At 42.9% G+C, this 17,037-nt stretch overlaps 1 protein-coding gene across 3 annotated transcripts in view; it reads left to right on the top strand.

Annotated features, from left to right (window-relative positions):
• OLFM3 (olfactomedin 3) overlaps positions 1-17,037 on the top strand; it is a 167,364-nt gene that overhangs the window by 115,165 nt on the left and 35,162 nt on the right. For all 3 annotated transcript variants that reach the window (XM_081866024.1, XM_081866023.1, XM_081866025.1), the window contains exon 2: positions 13,327-13,473. In XM_081866024.1, coding sequence (XP_081722150.1) covers positions 13,327-13,473 — 147 coding nt within the window. The remainder of the gene's footprint in view (positions 1-13,326; positions 13,474-17,037) is intronic.

Genomic DNA, 17,037 nt, shown 5'->3' with positions numbered 1-17,037 from the left:
TGAGGATGGGTGTTTGATAGATTAATAGATCCAGATGATTTATCAGGGTTCCCCCCCCCAAAAAAAAAGAAACTGGGAGACATATGAAGCCAGGAAGAGGGTAGAACCTACAATAAATTAGCTTTAATATATGATTTCTCTTCATTTCAAAATTTACAATTTTTGGAATTTGATCCAAGGGCAGGCCTTCAAGTATAACTGCCTTGTTCCCAGACCCTAAAAGCAGTGGTAGCATCAGGAAAGTAGTTGGGGGCAGAAATTCAACAGAATGAGCACAGAGGGCCACAGAGCACAGCAGGTTGGCTTTTGAAGTAAGTCTAGCAAAACTCCTTCCTCTTTAAAGAGAGGGTGGCTGTGTGAGATCATGTAAAGGAAGCAAAGTGATATACCTTGCCATCTAAAGGGACCATTAAGTTGAGTCTAAAATGTCCTACTGTGTACCACTGTGTGAGAGGACTCCTGTGATGAATCTAAGAGACAAATGTAGAGACAGAAGTCAGGACAACCTGATCAGAACCTGGGCCAATATACTTTAGAGCAGGCTGGTGAGTTTCCATTCCCCAGATAGAAACAAAGTTTGGATCCCACCCCTTAGTCACTCTTTTCTCACTCTCTTCTTTTTTCTTTCCTTCTTTCTTCAGCAGCTTGAATTTGATTGTGTGTCTGTGTAGGGTGTCCGGCACACAATATCTCCAGATATCACACATCCTGCGAATTATTTGTACCGCTCTGTCCTAAACCTTATGACCCAAGAAATAATCTGTGCTCACAGCTAGCATTTGTTTGGCACATTCCAACGCACTTCGCCTCCATCCTTTCAGCAATCCCTGCAGAAGCAGCCCCTACAACAGTAATGTAACCCTCATACTTCAGGCGAATGATAAGGAAATAATAGCATTACTGTGGACCAGTTAGCAAGATGTTCTCTGTATGTAGAAGGCACTGGGTGGTGATTATGAATCCGCCATAGATAAACTCGAAGTAAACTATCAAATGTGAAGCGGAGAGTTGTCTTTTTATGAAGCTAGGTACCTTTTCAGATATTTTGCTGCACATACTGTATCATAAAGGAAGAGCAGTAAATCCACTTTCCTTTATTATTTCCCCAACTGGGCTGGAGAAATATTCTCTTTTCCCCTTTTTTCAGTTGCTGCTTTTATTGAACTTGATGGAATTTGATGCCCATCCCCACCCCCCAAAAACCTGGCCAGTATATATTGAGTAGCCAGTCTTCTATTGAAACAAATGAGGCTGTTTCAATAGAAATTTGGCATTCATTGTTGTCATCCCTCCTGCTTTCAATTCAGTGGAATCTGTGCAGGAAATTTTTCCACTTAGAGAACTGAACTCCAGCAATTGCAACTAAAAACATGTTACCGTGTTATCATCAGACAATGAGAAACATAAACAGCTTGGCTGGAGTACAGCTATTCCGCAACTATGTATTTACATCTACATACACACACACACACACACACACACAACACATGTACATTGGCATCTATATTACGAACATGCAACAGAATGTACTCACATATTCACTATTTGAATAGATCAACGTATAACCCTTTACCATTGCATCTATGAATCATAACTTGTGAAATGCTCTCCCCAGGGAAGTTCGCCTGGCGCCTTCATTACACACACACAGCTTTATTACGGTCCATAGGCCCATTATAAATCTTTAGGCACCAGGCAAAAATGTTCCTCTTTAACCAGGCCTTGGGTTGACTGACATTCAATGCCCTTTTTAAAATGTGTTGCAGGGGGTTATTGGGTTGTTCTTGTTTTTATTTTGATTGTGTGTTTTGTGTTTTTATATTGCGATTTTATCCTGTGAGTATAGGGCAGTATACAAATTTTAATTAAATAACCATGACAACAACTTGATATATAATTAGCAGCAAGATTGCTTTACATGCATTCTGAATCGTACTCGTGTTTCAGATAAATAATAAAGCTCTCAAATTGTTCTCGGCTTCTTGTCCTTCTCACTTATATTTCAGTGAGTTTTGATACTTCATTCTGCTTTATTAATCCATTGTACCAGCAACCCCAAACCCCTTCAAACAAAGGCAAAGTAACTTCATTCACCCCCATTCATCTCATGTTGCCCTCGTCTCAACTCTCTTCCCCTCCGTCTGCTAGTTTGTTTCCCTTGTCTCTCTTCCCCCACTTCCCTCTGAAGTTTATCTATCATGCCCCACTTCTCAGTCTTCCTTTAGTTCCTGGCAAAGCATCAAGGGCATGGACAGCACTGCAGAAATAAACATAACAGTCATCACCATAATATCTACATATACATGGCAGTCTTTCTGTCTTCTTTCAGATCTTTCTTCAAAACATGCCTGTTTTGGTGTAACCCCTTCATTTTATGTCAGCTCTAAAGATAATGTCACAGTTTGTCATATCTGGGACCTGCAGTTTCATAAATATCATCTCAAAAGAGAAGTGAGATTGCAAGCTCCAGATCTGGCTGAAATCTAAGCCTGAGAAGAATACAGTGGTGCCTCGCAAGACGAAAAGAATCCGTTCCGCGATTCTCTTCGTCTAGCGGTTTTTTCGTCTTGCGAAGCAAGCCCATTGACGGACTAGCGGATTAGCGCTATTAGCGGTTTAGCGGCTTTTAGCGGCTTATCAGCTTAGCGGATAAGCGGATAAGCGGCTTAGCGGCTTAGAAAAGGGGGGGGAGGGAAAAAACCCCGCAGGAACTCGCAAGACATTTTCGTCTTGCGAAGCAAGCCCATAGGAAATTTGTTTTGCGAAGCGCCTCCAAAACGGAAAACTCTTTCGTCTAGCGAGTTTTCCGTCTTGCGAGGCATTTGTCTTGCAGGGCACCACTGTACCCAGCCCTGATCTCCATCCTCCTCCACCTTATCCTGATAACCAAAACACTCTTCCCCCATCCTCCCTTAAAGACATAGTGGTTGGCAGCAGCATAGCATCACATGAAGAAAGGAGGGAAAGGGAGACAAGTTCCTCCATTCCTGGCACTTTCCCTGATGTCCACAACTTCCACAACTAGCTGTTAATATAAGGGGAAGGAATAACTTGTTTGGAAGGTCTCAGCTAGCAGGGAGGGCCTTTCTGGAGATTTGAGAGGGAATGGTATTCTGCTTTTCGAAATGTTGGATTTGCTCAGGAAATCAGCCTAGTTCAGAAATAATTTGGCTCTGTTGGTAATCCAACATGAACTTGCATGGAGAGGAAGCTCACCCATTTGTTCTCATTCATCACTTACTACCTTTAGCAGTTCTTACTCTACCTCTGTAGTTTTTCCAGCTGCTAATTTTTAGCATGTAATCTATTTGGGGGCAGGGACCTACTTGTTCATAACTCTGTTTCCTGCAGTGTGTCCAGCCCTAAAGATTTGCAGGCATCCTTTTTCCTTTGCATGAAGAGAGATTTCCCCCAGCTTCCTTGATTTTTCTCAGACCAGCAAGCAGCAAACCTGCATTTGCAGGAGACACACCTGTGGCTTTTGTTAGTTTTTGTTAGGTGTGGTGATGAGGGCAGCTAGCTCAGTATTGTCTACCCAGACTGGCAGAAGTTCTGCAGGGTTTCAGGCAGTCCCACCTGGACATGCCAGGTATTGAACCTGAATATCTTCTGCATGCAAACAAGATGCTCTGCCAATGAGCCATGGCTCTTTGATGCAAAACAAGTGCATCGATGCTTTTCGAAAATGAAAATCCAGTTTTACCTGTTTGTTGCTGTGCCATTTCTCCTAGGAACGACAGCCCTTCTAAAATCACAAAAGATGCTGGAAATAATAAAGGAAAAACAGAAGGCACAAGAGCACTGTGGCCTAAATATAGCCTAATATCATCAATCATTTAAGCCTGGGTAGCCAATCACAATGCCCTTCCACTGTGCCTAAGGAATTTTCTTTGTGCTAAATATGCATCAGATGAACAGGAAGTTATTTTAAAAAATGTCTTGTAGTGATTACTTTTAGAATAGCACTAGTTCACCATGCAACATGCTGAGGACTCTTCCAGCACATCATATCTCATACATAATATGCTTGATGTCCTTCGGGTTTAGGGAAGGTTTTGAGAATCCATCCTCCTTCTCGTCCTATTTATTGTCTCCCTCACTGTCTAAATGTAGATTGTCATATCTTCAGGGAAAGGAACTTTCCCATTCTGCTTATGCTATCCTGTTCAGCATTACCACTACTACTACTACTACTACTACTACTACTACTACTACTACTACTACTACCATGCCACCCTTCTGACTGTTGCCCCAGCTACTCTGGGCAGCTTCCAACAAATGAACACACAGCAAGACATCAAAATATTGAAAACTTCCTTCTACAGGGCTGTCTTCAGATGTCTTCTAAAAGTTGTTTATTTCCTTCACATATGATAGGAGGGTGTTCCACAGGGCAGACACAGCTGCTGAGAAGGCCCTCTTCCTGATTCCCTGTCACCTCACTTTTTGCAGTGAGGAAACTGCCAGAAGGCCCCCCCAGAGCTGGATCTCAGTATCTGGGCTGAACGATGGGGGTTCACTCCATTAGCTCCATAGATTACCCTGTATAAATTAATAAGAAAGCTGCAATCCTATACACACTTAGGAGGCAATCCAAACCCAAGGTTCTCTGAGGAATAAGTGAGTTAGGATGTAGTGAATCTCTGGTTCAGTGTAAGACTGACCCCCCCCCCAACCCTGGCTCATCTGAAGCTCAGCTGAGGCTTGTATTAGTCTCCCTCCACCACCACCCCAAAAAAAGAGGCATTCTGCAGTGTGACAGGCGTCAAACTGGGGGCAGGGATACACTTATGCTGGATCCTAATTCCTAGCTCAATCGCATGACCTGATAATATCTGAATGGAGTTTGGATCTGGTATACTTTATGCTGTCGTATCTTAAGCCACTTTAGATTATGCTGGCTTCCCAGAGTTCAGATTGCTCCATAAACTGGGAATAAGTCTCTCTGACCTCCATGGAACTTACTTCTGAATAGACTTATATAGGATTGTGATATGAATATTAGTTTTGGATCGAATAAACATCATCACAGTATGTTCTTTGATTTGTATGTGAGATGTAGCTGTCCTATCTCTTAGCCTCATCTGTACAATAATGGTGACCCAGTTTCCAAATGTGGAACTGAGGCCAAAAGATGCCCAACTGAGTCTAATGCTGAGCAAGAATTTTTACCCATAGTTCCTGGGTCCAAAGCTGTTGCTTAGCAAGAATAAGTCTAGCTTAGACCTGTGAGAATTCTTTCCCCCCTCGTTAGCTTTTCAGTAAGTTTACATCTGCAGTTGAGTTTGTTACTCGCCCTCAAACTGTTTGCTTATTCGTTCTGTGCGGGAACCAGCACCACAGCTCCCCATCCCGTGCCTCAGATGTGCCAAGGCCACGGCAAGATTGTGATCCATTACTGAGTCATTATTATAAAATATAAACTGCCTTAAGTGCTTTGGCAGCAAGGTGGTAGATAAGTGTCATAAATAAATAAGCAACCCACATTTTAATAGCTCGGAGAATGGCGCAAATGTGAATGAGACATGGATACAACATGAGCATATGTTGGGATTGGTCACAAATTCGTGTTTATCACCTGATTGATCATCCCTTGATTACTCAGCAGCGGAGCTGGGGAGAAGGCAGAGCCCAGTTGCAGAACACAAGCTCTGCCTGAAGAAGGTCCACATATCAATATCTGGCACCTCCAGTTTATTATTATTATTATTATTATTATTATTATTATTATTATTATTATACCCTGCCCATCTGGCTGGGCTTCCCCAGCCATTCTGGGTGGCTTGAGGCAGCTGAGTGGCACAGCCCCCCCCCCTTTCAGCTGCTGCTAGTCAGAGTACAGGGGTCTTGCAGCCGATTCCTTTCTCTCCGGTGATATTTCATACATGACATGGCAGCAAACCCAGGGTTGCCACCAAACATGCACTCAACAGGGACCTGCAGCCAAACAAGGCTCCCTGATTGACACGCCTGCATGTTGCAAACAGTTTTTTTATTGCATTCACACATTACTTTTGTGGATGTACATATCAAACAACAATGTCTTCCGTGCACCTTTTGAAAATGTCACAGGTGAGGTGGCCTTGACAGTGAGGTAGGGGCTCTACTTACCTGCTTAACTGCTGTGTATGAGCACGCTTCCAAAACAGCGCTTGCTCAGAATTTGTTTTCTTGCCGATGTGACTGTAAAGTACAGACAAGGTTCCTGGCAGAACTTCAGAAGCTAAAAGGGTGCTGAGCAGGAAACCCAGCTTCTAGTGGCCAGGGGTGGCAACCTGTGTGTTCCTTCTCTCTGTGGCTAGCAGAACCATAATCAGTTCTGCAAAATAGTACTCATCACCACCATTATTTACACCACCACATCGGGACTTTTGGATGACTTAAATATAACACCGCTGAAAGCAAAATGGAGGCAGGCCCCAAATCACAGTCTTCCCACAGCACCATTTGGCTACTAACTGATATATTTGTGTAACCTGCATCATTTGCAATTCCTAAATGTGAACACAGTCCACTGTACATTAACGGTGGCCTTCCACCGGCTTGAGAAAGTTCCTTCCTTTACTGCTTGCCTATAGTTAAAGCTATGGTTTTCCCAGTAGTGATGTATGGAAGTAAGAGCTGGACCATAAAGAAGGCTGATCACCGAAGAATTGATGCTTTTGAATTATGGTGCTGGAGGAGACTCTTGAGAGTCCCATGGACTGCAAGAAGATCAAACCTATCCATTCTGAAGGAAATCAGCCCTGAGTGCTCACTGGAAGGACAGATCCTGAAGCTGAGGCTCCAATACTTTGGCCACCTCATGAGAAGAGAAGAGTCCCTGGAAAAGACCCTGATGTTGGGAAAAATTGAGGGCACAAGGAGAAGGGGACAACAGAGGACGAGATGGTTGGACAGTGTTCTTGAAGCTACCAACATGAGTTTGACCAAATTGTGGGAGGCAGCGGAAGACAGGAGTGCCTGGCGTGCTCTGGTCCATGGGGTCACAAAGAGTCGGACACGACTAAACGACTAAACAACAACAGCAGCAAAGGACTACAAAACCCTAGCAGGGAGGAGGAGCTGTGGGATTGTCAAGTATTTGATAGGCAGTAGCAGCCCAAGGTGTTTTACTACCCTAGGCAAAGATGTTGTCTCTCTTCCATTCCATGTGCAAAAGCCAACCATACTGGCAGCTGAGTCCTTTCAATGCTGTAAATGGGGAAACATATTCCCCTGCACCTGATGGCACCAAGCTAGCTTAGTGGGAAAGCAGCATGGCTCATACACCTCTGTAGTACAACCTGTGCTCTGCTGCTCTGTACACCTCTGCATCTTCCACCTGAGGCAGCTACCTCATTCTGCCTAATGATAGGGCCGGTTGCCCAGCCACCATAGATGACCACTGGGCTGCATGTGACTTGGTAGGTTGTACAGACCAGCAACAGTGTCTTCTTACTGCAAGACATCAGCTTTAATATACCAGGAGGTAACGGAATGGAGATGTCACTGGCCCACATTTTATTTATGTTACAAACAGTTGTAGCTTTGATAAGCTGGGCTTATTCCAGCTTCCAATGCTTCTAGCTATTCAAAACCCATCAAAATTGGTCCCTTTGGCTCTGTTTTGTTTTGCTTTTATTGTTCTTGTTATACCACATGCCCTCCGCCATAACAATAATAAACACAATGGATAAAAGAGCATTGTGGACTTCATATAATTCAGCACTAAACCTTTTTTTCCAGAAAGCCCTAAGGCAAGTCTTTCCACGGACCTTTCCAAATAATAAATACACCTTTCTTATTCCGTTTTTATGGAGGATCCAGACATCTTTCTTTGAGGCTGCACTTTTCTGTGGTGGGAGTGTTGCACTTTCCCAGCCTTTGTGCTGAAGTATTTTGTTACTGGGAAACTGCAGCTTTTCTTGCTCCAGAAAATGCATTTTGAGTTAACGTGATTGTCGTGCGTGCTATGGTTTGAATCCCCCTTTGCAATATGTATTTTTTAAAAAAAATGTGACAAAATAGATTGTATTTGTTACCTTTTCAGCATTTGAATTATTTTAGAAAATTATAAGTCAATCTTAATTTTTAATGTCTTAGGTAAAGCCCTGAAACAAAATGTTGTTTCTGTTCAGGGTTCCAGGCACTTCAATCCAGTCTGCCTCAGAGGAATTGGGTGGGGTAGACACGTTAGTACTCAGTCATAACTACTACATAAGGCAGCATTATCCATTCTGACCTGTATTTGTCACAATTAGCACCATTTCCATTCCACTGCAGTTTGGTTTCTACCAAACACTATGTTATAGGTCTCAATGTCTGCTATTCAATGTAAGTTACATAACTATTTACATTACTTATGTGACTTACATTCATTTCAATATAAAAAAAGTGTCAGGACACCGTAAAAAAAAAAAGTTACTAATTATGCACTATTTGCAGACTTGAAACAACAGTGTGAATGAATACCCACTGTATTCATTTGAGAGTTTTCTGTTCCTGACTATTGCTGTAAGTTGCAGCCATTTCTGCTTCCTTTTCCATTTTTGGCAGAATTTTCCGACATCTGTAATAACTAAATTAAAATCTTTGATTTCTCCATTGATTTAATCTTTGGCAGGTCTCACTTCCCTTCCCTGGGGACCTATAAAAATAGCTTTACATTGTGACCAGGAAATGACCAATTCAGACAATGAGATTGTTCTCTCCACCTTTAAATATCTATGTCCTCCTTTTCTAAGCAGCCCATTCCATTTCCCTTCCACATAGTTTTCTGTTTTTCCTCTCTCAGCAGTATGGCAGAATTCCATGGACAGTGAGGGGGCTCATGGGGCTGTTTTGGGGGATCCCCAATCCCAAGGGTAGTTTTTTTTCTTAAAAAGAAAAAAGTACTTCTGCAAACAAGGTTAACCCAAGTCTGCTGATACCTCCCTTCTGTGTATGGTTCTTGCCATTTTGACTACATAAGCAATAGCTTAAGGACGGAATGACAGTAAATGAAAATTATGCTGTGTATAAAGCTGTTCTTTCAATCAAAAGGTCGGCAGTTTGAATCCGCGCAATGCAGTGAGCTCCAGTTGCTCTGTCCCAGCTCCTGCCAACCTAGCACTTCGAAAGCACACCAGTGCAAGTTGATAAATAGGTACCACAGTGGCAGGAAAGTAAACAGAGTTTCCGTGTGCTCTGGTTTCCGTCACAGTGTTCTGTTGTGCTGGCCACATGACTCGAAAAGCTGTCTGTGGACAAATGCCATCTCCCTCGACCTGAAAGTGAGATGAGCACTGCACCCCACAGTCACCTTTCACTGGACTTAACCATCCAGGGGTCCTTTACCTTTTACCTTTTAGCTTACTTTCCGTTATTCTGATGTTTTAAGTTAGTAGTGTAGATGGTTATCTGTATATATAGGATTGTTCTGAAAGGATGCTGATACATTCATTCTATTAATTTCCCAGCTTTCTTCCAAGGAGTCCATAGTCCTACACCCCTCTTCCACTTTTAGGTCACACAGTGGGCTTCAGGGCTGAATGGGAAGAGCACTCTGTGCAGGTCTGTGCTGTGGAAGCACCAGTTCATTCATTCATTCATTCATTCATTCATTATATATTGCCTTTCTGCCAAGGCAGTTTAAAATTTTAAAGAACTTAGACAAATGCTTTAACTTGTAAAGCTGACCAGGTGGGGAGGGTACAGTCCATCTGGATGCCTTCAGCTGCCTTCCTCACTCTCTTCATCCTCCTCACAGGGCAGATGGTGTTGGTTGGCCCTCAAATATATTTGTTGTCAGTTTGACCATTCTCATTAATATGTACCTGGTACAATGTACAGGAAATGCTGAAGAGTGTGTGTTTGTGTGTGTGTAGTTTAGTAGGCCCTCCATGCCATATACATGAATCAGGGAAGGAGTGGACTAACATGGCGCATTGCAAGCTGTTGGGTTTGTGTTCAGGGTGGAGCAATTCATAACCAGGACTTCAAAATCCTTCCTTTATTGTAACTGAAGGAAAAGTTCCACCTGAAAGCTACAAGCAGAAGAGAAGTACAGGAAACCAGTTAGGTTATCTATATATATATAAAAACACTAACTTAACCCATTGATTCATAAACACCTGTTCTCGAAGTAGGCACAGGTCCCTAATTTGTGGAATTCATTCTCCACAGAGATGTACAGTGGTACCTCAGGTTACATACGCTTCAGGTTACAGACTCCACTAACCCAGAAATCGTACCTCAGGTTAAGAACTTTGCTTCAGGATGAGAACAGAAATCGTGCTCCAGCAGCGCGGCATCAGCGGGAGGCCCCATTAGCTAAAGTGGTACCTCAGGTTAAGAACAGTTTCAGGTTAAGAACGGACCTCCGGAACGAATTAAGTACTTAACCCAAGGTACCACTGTATATGGCACCTTCATTAGAGGTATGCTGAAGATGCACCTTTTAACATTGGCTGTTGACACCTGAGATATGTATTTTAGGAGCCGCCCTATTTCCTTGGTTGTAATTGTCAGTATGTATATTCTCGATTTGTGTCATATGTCCAGTACCATGGATATCCACAAAGCATAGGGCTTGAAAGTGTTGCCTGCTCCTCTTACCCCCATCCACCTATAAAGTAAAGACAGAGCACATCCTTAGAGGACCTACTGGCTTTGCATATGGGTAGGAATTGGGTGGTAAAGCCCAACGGTGGTGTAATGGGCTGTGGCATTTCAGACTGGAGGTGAAGGGTGCAGGTTTTGCATGTTCCCTCATGTAAAAGCTCCCTGCAAGTAGATAACTAGCACATCAGGAAGGAGGAGCTTGCCTTTCCCTCCAACTACTGCGCTAGTTTTCTGTTTGCAGTGAGAGAGTTTGGTTTTAATTGTAGAGGAACATTAAAAGCTGTTGTTATCACCACAGTCCAGAGTCATTCCATCTGTTCCACTGCCACTAGGATTCTACCCTCACTTTCTGCTGCCTCTGCATATCCAGTCTAGGTGAGACATTTTAATTTGACACTGACTTTTTCAAAACCAGCGTGCTTCCCAGATCTATTTTCAGTTCTGCTAATGACTAGTCTGCTTTGCAATATCTACTCTCTACTTCACAAAGTCCTCTGAGGCTTGAAAGGTTTTGGAGGTAGAAAAATGCCTTGCAGTCTTGTTTCTTCATATTTCTGCGATGATTTTTTTAAAAAATTATTAACTCTCTTGCATCTCGTCCAAAGCCTTTGCTGCCTTGTGTCTGGGGAGGGCTGCGTGAGATTAACCCTAAAGAAATGCCAAGCAGTGTGCAATTCAATAATTGTAGACATGTAAACCTTTCTTCTTCGTTTTTTAAAACAAAAGACGTCAATGCTATCTTTTTGCTAAAACAATTAAAACATAACTGCACATTTGTGCTAGAAATACTGTACTGTGTCACTTAAAAGCTAACTTCTACCCCAATGCATGCTTTCTCTGTTTTGTCTTGGGTGTGTTGAATGGTTTTCTCTAATGCTTTTATTAGGCAATTTGTTCTGGGTTGTGCTGTCACTTTTGTGTCTGTGGATAGTTGGTAGTTGTGAAGGCTGCAACTTAGTCTGCATTTCTTGTATGTCCGGGAGTGATGCCAAAGTTACTAGAGGATAATTATCCATCAGTAGTTAACGTGGTAACATCACAGAAGAAGACACTTGTGAGGTTGTGGTTCCTCTTCTGCAGTTAGAAAAACATCACGCCTTGCATCTTGTGTGGGCATGAGTGTCAATCATAGGTCAAAGTCAGGATTAGCTTTGCATGACATGCATGGCCTGCCATTTATTTTATTTTATTTTATTCTTTATTTATTATCAGCTTTGCACTGTGCCTTTCAGCAGATAAGCTCCTTTGGCCAAGTTGAAGTAAAGTGCTGATCCAGCCATCATTCCACTTGGGGTAAATTGTGCTCTGCAAACGTATCCAGCAAAACAGGGTTTAGTGTCCAAATCCTTGCACAGATATTCACATAGTGGAATATCCAATCCCATCCAATGAAAAACTGCCCTGTTCACCATGGCTCCATCCCCAGGGTCGAAATCAGGGTGAAGCATGATTACTAACACAATTAAAGTAAGATCTGCTTTGGCCCTTAGTGAGCAGTGAGAGGAGAAACAGTAACCTCTCATATCTTAGCCCACATAAACAGGCTATAAGTAAGCCCTGTGCATTCGGATATCCTTCCTGGATCAGGACCTCTGCCCTTTCTGAAAAGAAATTAAAAAGGCACAAAGGGTGGATTGTTTCATTTTCTTTTTATAGCTGTTGCAGTGTAGAGATTTTAGAGATTTCCATTCCATGTGAAAGCTTCGTAGCTCTGCTCTTCTAGGTCATCTATGGTCATCTGGTTCCTCTGATGGAAGTAAGGAGACACCACAGCTTGGTGGGAGAATAAATGCTTTGCAAACACAAGGTCCCAGCTTCAAGCCCTGCCAACCACAGCACTAATGAGGCACAAGAAGCACAACTGGTGCTTCTTTGCCATGCCTCTGACATCAGAACATCCTCTTGATGAATGCAGCAAAGTACCCACTAATTCAGGGCTGTCCAACAGGTCAATACAACTTTGGGTCTTCCCACAAAAAAGTCCAACAACTTTGGTCAATCCAATTTTATGCAAACTACTTAAGAGATTTTGTGCAATGGAACACTGTACAGATTCTATTTAATTAATAAATACCATATTTTTCACTCTATAAGACGCACTTTTTCCCTCCTAAAAAGTAAGGGGAAATGTGTGTGTGTGTTATGGAGCAAATGCAGGCTGTGCAGCTATCCCAGAAGCCAGAGCAGCACTCCCTCTCACTGTTCTAGCTTCTGGCTTAGCCACACGCAGCCTCTTCAGGGCAGTGGGGGAGCCTTCATCCCGCTGCCCTGAAGAGGCTGCACAGCTATCCCAGAAGCCAGAACAGCGAGAGAGATCGCTGAGCTCCCTCTCACTGTTCTAGCTTCTGGCTTAGCTGCGCTCTGTCCCTTTCCCCACTTCCCACAAAAGCCAGCAAGAGCCGCGCTCCCTTTAAAGAGCCGCATGGAGGCTTTTCCCCAAGGAGGGAGAAGGGCATCCGTGATGGGCTGCCCTTCTCCCACCTCGGGGAAAAGCATGCAAGCGCCGCACACACGCTCCTCGCGGCTCGTGAAAGGGAGAGCTGAGCAAAGCCTGGGATGCATACAGGCTCTGCTCAGCACTCCCTTTAATTTTTTTTTTTTCTTGCATTCCCCCTCTAAAAACTAGGTGCGTCTTATGGAGCAAAAAATACGGTAAATGGTCATCTGCAAATGAAACCCCATTTCTCTTTCTCTCCGTTCTGTGCTTGTTTATTATAGTGTCCCATTATTTCTTGTTCACAGACTCAAATCAGCCCCAAAGAAGGCTGGCAAGTCTATAGTTCCGCCCAAGACCCAGATGGAAGATGTATTTGCACTGTGGTTGCTCCAGAACAAAACCTTTGCTCCAGAGATGCCAAAAGCAAGCAGCTGAGACAACTACTGGAAAAGGTGAGTATGGTCACCAGATAACCTTCCTTTTGCCTATTAAGATGCTCATGAAAATATGTTCTTTCACTCCCTTTTAAATAATATTTTTATTTTCCATTTTAAAAGTAATTGACATCCACTTTCTCTTCTTAATGTTAAACAACAGAGGGCAATGAGCACCTGACACAGAGGGTGACAATATGTAGCAAACATACTACAGAGACAAAGTCTGCCCATAATTTCTGCAAAAGCAGCATTTGTGTTTCCTCACAAATTGCAATTAGTGGTGCTGACAGTGTCCCAAATAGGTGTTTTGAGAAAAAGAGCTTCTGTGGGCAACAAAAAAAGAACTTTTTAATAATCACCGTAATCTCTTTTGTAGATTTGCAATTTATATTATAATTTTGTGTGCCACGCTGAAAACAGAAATTGTTGCGCTAGATAATAAAGAGTTCTAAAGATAATCAGGCATTAGTGGCTGGTTTTCCAATTTTAGCTTTTAATAATCTAAAGACAAATGGTGATACTCAGTGTTACATAATTGCCACAGCCAACTTAGTAATTCGCAAACTGAGTGCCATGAAAGAACTGCTGTGAGAAATGAATTTATAATGAAGCACCCATTCTGTACCCCAGCTCAACATCATAGTGACATCTTGCCTGCCATATGTTTGACTGATTCACTAGACCTTGTTTGCTTCCAGTCAACCACATCTCTGCCTATGGTAGTGTTTGGGGTCATTCAATCCTTACTGGTGTGGAAAAAACTCAACCATGGACACCACTGTTGTTTGGCTCGGATGCCTGTCTTATTACAGATGACAGGGAGCTGTCCAGCAGATCTAAAGGATCTCTAATTGCTGAGGAGAAGTAGATGTTGCACCTGTGACTGCTAAGCACAAATTGTGCCATTTTATTACTCACTCTGCTGCCTATCCCTTTTTTTGGAGTGTTAGCCTTGCTCTGGAGCATGTGGCTCTGTCTTCCTCCCTCCAAACAGTCTCCGGAATATGACGCTTCCTGCTGCTACATGGTCATTATCCATTTGGCTCTGGGCTTCTGCACAGAGTAATTTTTTAGGGGGGCTATCCCTGTTGAAGATCTGGAATCTGATATTATTGAACTGTTTCTGCAGGTTTTTTAAGGTTTCTCTTTCATACACCAAATTAAGATTATGGGTAGGAGTGGCAGTAAATTTATGCAAAATAAAGAGAGTGGCCTACTACCAACAAACAAACGATCGAATGAATGAATGAATGCAGTGTTTGTTTTCATGTGATACATCAAAGTATGGAATCCTTCTCTCCACAGTAGAGTTTCTCCACAGAGAAACCCACAACTGGCTCCAGAGATAAGGTGTGATTCAATTGTGCAGTCATCAATTGTGCAGTAATCAAGTGCAGAAAAGTAGGCAAGGGATCCATATGTGTGGACCAGTTCTAAGAAATCACAACATGAGGGCAAACCAGGAGAAAGGCAATATTCCACATCAATAGGCACACATAGCCACAAGGATTTTAAAAACAGCTGGGTTGTCGTGCTGCTGTTCCTCGAAGTTTCAGATGTTACATTTGCTCAGGCATTGTGAAATAAAAGCAAACTGTCTTCCAGAATAAAAGAATTCATGAGCACGGTGGTGGAGGGTGAGGTTATAGACTTCAGTTTTAAAATAATAAGGGAATATTTGTGTAGCTGCTCCTCTTCCGGGATTGTTTGTTAACAAAGGGACCATGCCATTTACACTCTTGCACTAAAATGCTCTCGAGGCTTTCCGGCAATTTCGCAGCACTGATGTTTTCCATCTCCATAGCTATAAACCGCATCCTTGATAGACAACCTATTGAAGTAAAGGAGATCACTTCCAGAATAACAAAAGCATAATATGGGGCCTTCTGAATCTACCTCACCCAGTATTTCCTGTTGGTAGAGTAGCCAGTCAGACATCTCTAGGCTGCTTCTCTGGAAAGGCAGAAAGGCAACAGTGCTTCACCATTATTTGTCTCCCAGAAACTAGTTCTCAGAGCTGTTCAGCCTCTGGCCATGTAGTTTTTCTTGGCTCTGCCCTCCAGTTCAGTAAGACTCTTCTTGGTGAGTGACCACATCTTTGTGAAATCTGAAAGACACTGCAATTTGTATATGGAGCCCAAAGAGCCTGTGCCTCCACCCCCTTTATTAAGAACTCAACAAGAAGATCCACTGAAACTGTGATATCTTTTTGCGTAATCATCAATTCTATTTATGTTACGTATAAGGTAGCTAAATTCCTTGTCTCTTTAATATAAATGTGGAAGCAGATGGTAAAGTGAGAACTTCTTTTTTTGGTTCTTCGGTAAATTCATCCATATCTTTTTAATGCATATTATTTGAGTGTAACAAATTATATTGGTCTGTGACTGTAATCAATACAGTTTTTAAAGGATTAACTGCCCATTAGTTAAAACCTGACCTTTTCTCCATGAATTTGTCGAGTCCAGACATTAAATCAAATTGTAGTGTGTTTTGTGATTTTTACCATAAGCCCCACCCTTGCCACAAGTCTTGCTTAAAAACCCCAAAATATTCTGCACAAACTCAGACTGCTCCTGTATTTTTATGAACGTGTACAGCAGTGGCAAAAAAACCCCCAACCCTCCCCTTTTCAACAGTATACTTTGGCACTCCTCACAAAAAGCATACTAGCTTGCTCTCACTCTTCATTGACTTTGCTTGCTCTCAGTGACAACATCATGTAGGCAAATCTGCTTGCTTACTTAGCCATGTGACATTATCCTATTCACTGTATGATCCCAGATTGTGAGGAATCAATCATGTGACTAATCTAGGAAGTAGGCAGAAGGAACGGCCTGGGAAACAAAATGACGCCAAAGTAGTGGCAGCAATGATGGGAAACAGTGGGTTGTATTCAACTAAATTTTACTCAAAGTAGGCCCATTGGAATTAATGCTCCTTATGCTCAGGGGGGTAGAATAATGACTACTACCCAGTTTTTCTGAACAATATTCAGAAAAAATACTATTCACACAAAGCGAGTTCTCATTAAATGAGAGCACGTGTTGCGGATAGGGCCAGACAAAAACACCCAGGTTGCCGGCCAGATTAAATTTAAGGGGCCGAGAGCAGATTGGTGGCTGGTGTTGCTGGGGTAAATTTGATGTTGCCAATTTAGGGGTGGGATCAGTGGTTATTTAAGCAAGGTCCACAGCTTGTTCCTTTCTCTTTCGCTGTGGACACCGGATCACCCGCCCGCCCTCCCTTGATTGGGCTTTCGCTTTGACCTTGCTATGCCTGTCATGGGGTCGTTCGCATTGGTGCAGGGGCCTGGTAGGAATTTTTCCTTTTGGCTGATTAGTGTGTGCCAATTGGGTTTTGCCTACTGCGTAGCAAATCGTCACAACTTGTAAGGTTGGCGGTTAGGCATTGGTTAAATTGGTTGGTGGAGGGGTATGGATTGGCTGTGCCTGCCCCTCCAATGCTGCTGCGGAACGGGAATTCCGTTAAAGGAATTCTGGGGCTTACCATCCCTTCGTCCAAACCCCTGGAATCGGGTGCGGGCCGCGTAAGCTCCAAGGGACATGCGGGGATGGA

This window comes from Podarcis erhardii, assembly GCF_964252035.2.
Source record: "Podarcis erhardii genome assembly, chromosome: 6".
NCBI classification, from domain to species: domain Eukaryota; kingdom Metazoa; phylum Chordata; class Lepidosauria; order Squamata; family Lacertidae; genus Podarcis; species Podarcis erhardii.
This window is presented reverse-complemented; position numbering and strand designations above follow the sequence as displayed.